The 9,870-nt window shown below is 39.6% G+C and overlaps 1 protein-coding gene across 1 annotated transcript; it reads left to right on the plus strand.

The window, feature by feature from the left end:
• The first annotated feature begins 5,483 nt into the window (after nucleotides 1-5,483).
• LOC133805205 (multiple C2 domain and transmembrane region protein 6) lies at nucleotides 5,484-9,047 on the plus strand. Its single transcript, XM_062243329.1, has one exon. The coding sequence runs from the start codon at nucleotides 5,694-5,696 to the stop codon at nucleotides 8,772-8,774; it is 3,081 nt and encodes a 1,026-aa protein (XP_062099313.1). The 5' UTR covers nucleotides 5,484-5,693; the 3' UTR covers nucleotides 8,775-9,047.
• The last annotated feature ends 823 nt before the right edge of the window (nucleotides 9,048-9,870 follow it).

Raw genomic sequence — 9,870 nt, forward strand, 5'->3', positions numbered from 1 at the left:
TTAAGGGTGTTTAGGCTTGGGAACTCAATGGGTAAGGCTCGGGATGGATTTTATCACTTGGATTGATAGAATTCAAGGTCCAGGAGGTTAGGGTTATCTCTTGGAGATATTTATTGGATTAGAATTTGATGGATGGATATTGTTAATATGTTGTGACTAGGGATTCGGAGAGGCTCAAGTTAGAGGACTGTGCTCGGGTCATCAGTGCTCAGAAAGCTCATAACTCAAGTAAGAAAACCCTTGTTCCCATAGAGCTTGTGTGCAGGGCTGAGCCCAATGTGTGTGAATAGAATTGGTATGCAGGGCTGAGCCCAATATGTTAGAACTGCGGGGCGTAGCTCTTTAACTAAATATGCTAGAATTCTGTACTTGTTTGCTATGCTATGTATGTTATGATGTGAATGATTAGCAAGAGCCGGGAACGGTGTAGACCGAGAACGGCGAAGGGCCGGGAATGACGTTAGGCACGTTGAGTGCAAGGCCGAGAACGGCAAGGGGCCGGGAGCAGCATTGAGCACGTGGAGTGCGAGTTGCCAGGGCGAGTCCCTAAAAGGATACCTGGGATATCCTCACGGCGTGGTCCGCAAACCCAGGGCTTGGTAAACGCCTGGGACGGCTAGGCCATATGTGTTTAGCCCATTGGTGGCCTGTTTATATGCTTGATATATGTGTTGCATATGTTATCTATTTGTGGGTTTTCTTGCTGGGCTTCGGCTCACAGATGCTCTGTGGTGCAGGTAAGGGTAAAGAGAAGATCAACCAACCATGAGTACAGCAGGCGTGAGGCGGCGTGTACATGTTTGGCCAGCCTGGCTGCCACAGCCAGAAGATTTTGGGAGATGCTTGTAAATAAACTTAGATTTTGTCGTTTAGTCGACTTGGTTCAATTTTTATGTTGTAAATGTTTCTAAACTGTATTTTGGGATCCCAGGTGTCAAACTCTTATGGTTTTCAATGAAGTGGAGTTATTTCTAAAGTTTTTCCTCTGTTTATAGCTTAATTACACTTTTTATCCTAAAACCTCGATTAGCGAGTTGATCGCACATCTTTAAACTCACTTAGTAACGGCTCTAAGAAAGTAGGGCGTTACATATGGGGTGCCAGCAGAATTAAAACTTCAGGAGGTAATCTATATTTTTTGTCAATGGTTGATGATTTTAGTAGAAAGGTATGGGTATTTCTGTTGAAACACAAGAATGATTCTCTTGAAGCTTTTAAAACATGGAAGGTACTTGTTGAAACTCAAACTAACACAAAAATTAAAGTTTTGAGAACTGATAATGGACTTGAGTTTATTAATGATGAATTTAATAAGTTGTGTTTGGAGTATGGCATTGAAAGGCACAGGACAGTAATCAAAACTCCCCAGCAAAATGGCATTGTTGAAAGGATGAACATGACTTTATTAAACAAAGTTAGATGCTTGCTATTGGAATCTGGTTTGGCTAAGAAGTTTTGGGGTGAGGCACTGTACACAGCATGCTACCTCATAAACAGAAGTCCAAATAGAAAAATTGACTCAAAGACTCTAGCAGAATTATGGAAAGGTAAACCTCATTCCCTTGCTCATTTAAGAATCTTTGGTTGTGCAGCTTATGCGCATAAGATTGAAGAGAAGTTAGGCAAGAGATCTGAAAAATGCATTTTCTTAGGCTATCCAACTGGAGTTAAAGGTTATAGACTACTGTCAGTTGAAACTAATAAGATAGTTATTAGTAGAGATGTAATCTTTAATGAATTAGATTTTCCTTTTAAAAGAAATGAGAAAGGTATGCTATCTGATGTTTCAGGTGACAAGAGTAAAACACAAACCAGTACTCAGTTTGAGGTGGAAATAGCACAAACTTATCAAGAAGAGAAACCTGAAGTAGAAGTTGAAACTGGTGAGGATGCAGATAACCAAGATGACAATCTTGCAAATTATCAGCTTGCTTGAGATAAAGTGAGAAGGGAAATCAAAGCTCCTACAAAGTACAGTGAAGCAGACACTATTGCAAAATTTGGTGAAGCCAACATCATAGCTTTTTCCTTGTCTATGATAAATGAGAAAAACTCAAGAGTGCCAAAGAATTACCAGGAAGCAATAAGCTGCAAGGATGCTAAGAAGTGGGGAAAAGCTATGGATGATGAAGTTATATCCTTAAAGAAGAACAAGACTTGGATTGTGGTTCCAAAACCGCAAGGACAGAAAGTAATTGGCTGCAGATGGATCTACAGGGTCAAAGAAGGACTAACAGAAAATGAACCAAGTGTGTACAAAGCAAGGTTGGTAGCAAAAGGGTACACACAGGTAGAGGGTGTAGACTACATAGAAATATTTTCACCAGTAATCAGGATGAAGACCATAAGAATGATGATAGCTGTTGCTGTTCAATTTGATTGGGAAATTGAGCAAATGGATGTGAAAACAGCTTTCTTGAATGGAAAGCTTGAGGAAACTATTTACATGAGTCAGCCTGATGGATTCAAGGTGGAATCCAACTCAGAGGAACTGGTATGTCTACTACAAAGGTCCTTGTATGGATTAAAGCAATCTCCAAGGAAATGGTATAAGAAATTTGACTCAGTGGTCACCAAAGTAGGTTACACAAGATCCAAATATGACACCTGCCTATATTTTTCAAATCTGAATTCTCAAGCTGCAACTTTTTTACTCATCTATGTTGATGACATGTTGATTATGGGAAAGGACATGAATCAAATCAAGAAGTTGAAGTATGTCCTGAATAGTGAATTTGAAATGAAAGATCTCGGGCCAGCTAGAAAGATTTTGGGAATTGACATTTTGAGAGACATAAATGAAAAGAAACTGGTTCTATCTCAAAGTAAGTACTTGGAAGGATTTCTCAAGAAGTTTAAAATGACTGATGCAAAGGAAGCTAGTGTTCCACTAGCTGGACACTTTGTTTTTTCTACTGAACAAGCACCAAAGACAGATGCAGAGAGAAAATTGATGGAAAATGTACCATATGCTGAAGCAATTGGTAGTGTCATGTATGCCATGATTAGCACTAGACCAGATCTTGCTTTTGGAGTAAGTGTTTTGAGCAGATACATGTCCAATCCAGGAGAGGAACACTGGAAATGACTCAAATGGTTGTTGAGATACATAAAAACAACTTTGGCACATGGTTTAAAGTTCAAGAAGACAGGGTCTAAAGTGGAACTTGAAGGATATGTAGACTCTGACTATGCATCAAACAAGGACACCAGAAAGTCTATGACAAGCTATTGTTTTCAATTGAATACATGTTGCATTAGTTGGAAATCTCAGTCTCAATCAGTGGAAGCCTTATCAACAACAGAAGCAGAGTTCATGGCAACAACTAAAGCATTCAAGGAAGCTGTCTAGATCAAAGGAATTCTGAAAGAACTAAGTTTGATGAAAGGCAAGGCAACTGTGTATTCAGATAGTCAATCTGCAATACACTTGAGCAAAAACCCTGTCTACCATGAAAGATCAAAACATATTGACATAAGAATGTTTTGGATCAGAGACAAGATAGAAGAATGAGAAATAGAGCTTGAAAAGGTACCCAGTAAAGAGAATCCTGCTGATGCAGGGACCAAAGCTCTCTCCATAGGCAGATTCCAACATTGTTTGGAACTGCTTAACATTGGACCAGGTTGAAGATGGTGGTCCACTCCCCCTTGTGATGTTCTCTAGTTTGTTTTTCTTTGGATTAAGGTGAAATTTGTAGGATTGGTAATCCAAAGAAGATCAAAACTGTTATAATAACTTAACAACTTTTGTCATTTTCTGTTAAGTTAGTTACTAATCAGTTTTTTGTAGTTGTACACCTTGGGATTGTCATTTCAGTTAGTTAGCTCATATTGTAACTCTATTTTATGGCTCTAACCTATTCATTATAAAGGTTAGAACAAAGATAGAGATTTAGTAGTGTTTTTGAGAGAGTGAAACAGAGAGAGAAAGAGAGAAATTGTAACAGCCATTGTATGGCTCTGTGGCTCGAGTGTGAGAGTTCTTGGGGATTTCTTTCTGTGATTGTTTCAAGAGGTGTACACTACAATTATTGGAGATTGTAATCAACTTGATTATAGTGGAGAAAACTCCTTCGGGGAGAGCTGGAGTAGGCCTTGAATTGAGGACCGAACCAGGATAAATCTCTTTGTTATCTTGTTTTTACTTTTCTGTTGTTGCATTATGTTTGATTTCAGCTTATGTTTTTCTTTGATTTGTGTTTGATCAACCTTTAAATTGTTGAGTTTTGTGTATTAAGATTACTACAAAAAAGATTAGGTCCATGTTTGATATTTTTACAAAACATTGAGTACTTATACCGTAAATATATTTTTTTTTACGTGTTTTAAAAAGTTAATACAAAATAATAATGTGGTGTGAATAGTTAGGAATTGAATGATATTTAAAAAAAAAAGAAGAAGAAGTCATTTTGATCTAATTTATAATTTAGGACATTTATCTTCCTGCTTACTATAATTTCTCAAATATATATATATATATTAATATATTTATATATATAGCATCTTAGCTGTGTCTACTCAAGATAATCGTTAAACCAAGAAAAACTCCATTTTTACTTTATCTTCATTACTATGTGGAATTACAAAGAGTAAATATTTTATTATTCCCATTTTTTATGATATAGTTATTTAAATGGTACAGAAAAGTAGGGACAATCTTTATGGCTATACAAAGAAAGAATTATGATTCTGCTGACCTTTTAGGCCGAAAGACTTGACAACCTTCACAGTTTAGAATTCATAATTGGATATTCATCTGCCTAATTCCTTGACAGAGAGGGATCCTATTGAAAAGCCATTTTTGCTTTTCAAGAAAAGAAAATCTTAAATTTTATGAATGAAGTGATCATTTTCATTCTCTCGTAGCATCTTCAAAGAGTACAAAAAATTGTTTGAAATATTATATTTAACCCAACTTAAAAAAAAAATTTTAATTTTAATTATATTTTAAAAAGTGTTCTAAATTTGATACATAAATAAAATTATGTTAAATTTGACATAAATATGATATAGATCAAATTTAATATATCAATAAATATTACTTTTTTATTTATTATATTACTAATCATTATTATAATTGAATAATTAATAATTAATAATCATTCATATATCATTTTTTATTTATATTTTTAAGGACAAAGTTATTGTATTACATAATTTAGATAATAAAAAATAATAAAAAATTTAATTTTTATATGTTTTCAATAAATATTAAATAAATTATTAATTTTCTTTTGTATTAATTTGCTTGTTCTGCATTCCAGCATAATTTCAAATATTAGAACAAATATAATATTAACTTTTTTTTACTACTAAACTTGGCATAAAATATAGAGATTTCTTATTAGTTTCATTTTATCATATTAACATTTTCCACCCAAACGTTATCTCTTTCATTTACCCTACAATAATATATATAATACCAAAGGGGGCCACCTCATCAGTCATCACACACACCACCACCGAACAATTTCTCTTTTGACATATTTATGTGAAGTGTTTCTGTCTTCATACTCTATATTGACATCTCATCTCATTTCCATCTCAATCTCTATGACCCCTCTATCCTTTTCTCAAACCACCATAGTTAATTTCTTCTCTTCTTTCCTTTTCTTTTTCTTTATTCCTTCTTTCCAATCAAACACTCTACTAGTTGCATCTTATTCTTCTTCTTCTTCACCATAACTGCCATGAGTAAACTGGTCGTGGAGATTCATGATGCCACTGACCTCATGCCCAAAGATGGGCATGGCTCTGCTAGTGCTTTCGTCGAAGTGAACTTCCACGACCAGCGCCACCGGACTCAGACCAAGCCCAAAGACCTAAACCCTCAATGGAACGAGAAGCTTCTCTTTAACGTGGTTAACCTGGGAGATCTCCCCAACAAGACTATCGACGTCGTTGTCTACAACGACCGTAACTCCGACCACAGCCGCAAAAACTTCCTAGGCCGTGTCAAAATCTCCGGTGTTTCCGTCCCACTTTCTGAGTCCGATGCCCAAATCCAGAGATACCCACTTGACAAACGCGATCTCTTTTCGCATGTAAAGGGAGACATCGCTCTCAAGATCTACGCTGTTCACGGTTATTCTTCCGACTACGGCCCGTCCCATCCGGCCGCGAATTATGTCGTTGAGACTCAAGAAACCCCATTGCAAGAAATTAACACCAACAGAATCGACGAGGAGAGGGAGCCAGAGAGCGAGCCTGTGGTGGAAAAGATATTCAAGAAGAAGAAGAAAGAAAAAGAAGTGAGGACCTTTCACTCTATTGGAACAGCCGGCGGCGGTGGCGGTGGTGGTGGTCATGCTGCTCCGCCACCAATGTCTTCCTCCGGTTTTGGTTTCGAGAGCCATAACCATCATGTAAAGGCGCCGGCTTTCGAGACGAGAAGAGATTTCGCTCAGGTGACTCCGCCAGGGGCGGCGGCGGCCGTGATGAGAATGCAAATGCCGAGACAGAATCCGGAGTTCGCTTTGGTGGAGACTAGTCCGCCGGTGGCTGCTCGGTTAAAGTACAGAGGAGACAAGACAGCGAGTACGTACGATCTCGTGGAGCAGATGCATTACTTGTATGTTAGTGTGGTAAAGGCCAGAGATCTTCCGGTCATGGACATTACCGGCAGTCTCGATCCGTACGTGGAGGTTAAGCTCGGGAACTATAAAGGGGTGACGAAACATTTGGAGAAGAATCAAAACCCAGTTTGGAAGCAGATTTTCGCTTTCTCGAAAGAGAGGTTACAGTCCAATTTGCTTGAAGTTACTGTGAAAGATAAGGATTTTGGGAAGGATGATTTCGTGGGTCGAGTTCATTTTGACCTCTTGGAGGTCCCTCTTCGAGTCCCCCCAGATAGTCCTTTGGCTCCTCAGTGGTACAAATTGGAAGACAAACATGGAATGAAGACCAAAGGTGAGGTTATGCTGGCCGTATGGATGGGAACTCAGGCCGACGAATCCTTCCCGGAGGCTTGGCATTCCGACGCTCACAATATTAGCCATGTCAACCTCACTAATACTCGTTCCAAAGTTTACTTCTCTCCTAAATTGTACTACCTTCGAATTCACGTCATTGAAGCTCAGGACCTTATACCTTCGGACAAAGGCCGAGCCTCTGATACGTATGTGAAGGTTCAACTAGGTAGCCAACTGAGAGTCACGAGGCCTACCCAAATCCGTATGGGTGGTCCGGTTTGGAAGGAAGAGCTCATGTTCGTGGTGTCTGAGCCTTTTGAAGATTTCATCATGGTGACGGTTGAGGACAGAGTTGGGCCGGGGAAAGACGAGATCTTGGGCAGAGTAATCCTTCCGGTTAGGGAGGCTACTCAGAGGCTGGAGACCAGTAAGTTTCCCGACCCTCGGTGGTTCAATCTCCATAAGCCTTCATTGGTGGCTGAGGAGGAGACTGAGAAGAAAAAGGAGAAGTTTTCGAGTAAGATTCATCTTATGCTGTGTTTGGAGGCGGGTTATCATGTTCTTGATGAATCGACTCATTTCAGCAGCGATCTTCAGCCTTCTTCCAAACACCTCAGGAAATCCAATATTGGGATTCTTGAACTTGGGATATTGAGTGCTCGGAATTTACTGCCTATGAAGAGCAAAGATGGGAGGACCACCGATGCTTACTGTGTGGCCAAGTATGGGAGCAAATGGGTTCGAACCAGAACGCTTCTTGATACTCTGTCTCCTCGCTGGAATGAGCAGTACACGTGGGAAGTTTATGACCCTTGTACGGTCATCACCATCGGCGTTTTTGACAATTCGCACACTAATGGAAGTAAAGAAGATGCTCGAGACCAGAGGATTGGGAAGGTTAGAATTCGTCTCTCGACTCTCGAAACCGATCGAATATATACACATTACTACCCTCTTTTGGTTCTCCAACCCAATGGTTTGAAAAAACACGGGGAGCTTCAATTGGCTCTGAGGTTCACTTGTATGGCTTGGGTCAATATGGTGACCCAGTATGGGAAACCTCTGCTTCCCAAGATGCATTATGTCAACCCTATACCAGTGAAGCACATTGACATACTGAGGCACCAGGCGCAGCAGATTGTGGCCATGAGGCTGGCGCGGGCTGAGCCGCCACTCCGGCGAGAGAATGTCGAGTACATGTTGGACGTCGACTACCATATGTGGAGCTTGAGGAGGAGCAAAGCTAATTTCCAACGCATAATGTCTGTTCTCTCAGGCCTTTCTGCTGTTTGCAGATGGTTTGATGACATTTGCTATTGGAAAAACCCCATCACTACATGTCTAGTACACGTCTTGTTCTTGATGCTGATTTGTTACCCGGAATTGATACTGCCCACCATCTTCCTTTACCTGTTCGTGATTGGAATTTGGAACTATCGGTTTCGGCCAAGGCATCCTCCTCACATGGATGCTCGGCTTTCGCAGGCTGAATTTTCCCACCCGGATGAACTCGACGAGGAATTTGATTCATTCCCGACTATTAAGCCAGCGGATATAGTCCGAATGAGGTACGACCGGCTGCGAAGCGTGGCAGGAAGAGTGCAGACAGTGGTGGGAGATTTGGCATCACAATTGGAAAGAGCTCAGGCTATATTGAGTTGGAGGGACCCGAGAGCCACAGCTATATTCATCATCTTCTCGTTGATTTGGGCTGTGTCCATTTATGTTACTCCATTCCAAGTTGTGGCGCTGCTTGTTGGGCTCTTCTGGTTGAGACATCCACGGTTTAGAAGCAAGATGCCTTCTGTACCTGTCAACTTCTTCAAGAGGCTGCCATCCAAGTCCGATATGCTGCTTTGAAATTGGACGGTTACCATGTTGTTTATTATTATTTTTGTTCTCTTTATTTATTCACTTCAAGAAAGGGAATTAGATGTTACCCGTAATTACTCAATTTCTGTGGACAAAACCAGATGATTGGCCAAATAATCGCACCTGGATTATAGCAGTACAAGACAGCAATAATTTGCTCTTTTTTTCTGCTAACCCCACCCAATAAGAATCTCACGTTGCATAGATATGTATATCTCAGCTTTATTGATGCTTATCTATAAAACAATCCTTTCAAGTCGAGTGAACTAATTTAGATTGATTGCCTCTAGATAACCAAAAAATAAAAGAACATTCAGTGGGTCTTGCATATTGAATAACAATCATATAAAAAAGGAACATCCATTGGAAATAACATTTGTTTGGTTGCAGAAAAGCAGCCTTCAATCAAAATTGCTTTCTAGTTAGACGAAGTCCTAAATCCAAGACGGATCAGTAGCAGTACGATTGTCAGGAACAGGAAGCTCACAAGCATTCCACCGAGAAGAACTCTATCCACCGCGTTCCACAAAGCTGTACTTTGTTCAGCCCACTCTTGTTTTTTATCAGACCCAGTTGTAATTTCAGTCTCCATCTGCTTCTGCACGTGGTTTTTTCGATTCCTAGGAACCACTAAAATTGTACAGAAAATACAAGAACCAACCAGCAAGAAAATTAGAAGAATAAAATTCTTCTTGAGTTTTACCAAATAAACAGCAAGAACATTACAATACGAAAATGACCGAGAGACCGTCAACTCTCCCGAAGAACAAATTCTCCATGACCATTCACTACCCCTGCCACTTCTTATATACCCATACAACCATAATCGCCTAGAATAATACACCAAAATTACCCTTAATGCCAACATGACAAATTACCATCTCCAAGGTCTATGATTACCGGCCGGCCTAGTTTCACCTTGTCATTAAGGTGAAGAAAAATAGGACAAACCAATAAGTAACCAAAACCATTCCAATCATTACTACTATCTTATCATGGCTGGCAAGAATGACAACATAATACAATGTAAGATTAGATACACTGATTAACGCAGAAATTAGCTCCAAGGCATTTTGGGGTGAAA

The sequence above is a fragment of the Humulus lupulus genome, chromosome X, assembly GCF_963169125.1.
Source record: "Humulus lupulus chromosome X, drHumLupu1.1, whole genome shotgun sequence".
NCBI classification, from domain to species: domain Eukaryota; kingdom Viridiplantae; phylum Streptophyta; class Magnoliopsida; order Rosales; family Cannabaceae; genus Humulus; species Humulus lupulus.

What these genes read in the sequence shown, in the direction of transcription:
- LOC133805205 (XM_062243329.1), top strand. Translation starts at nt 5,694, where the DNA reads ATGAGTAAACTGGTCGTGGAGATTCATGATGCCACTGACCTCATGCCC.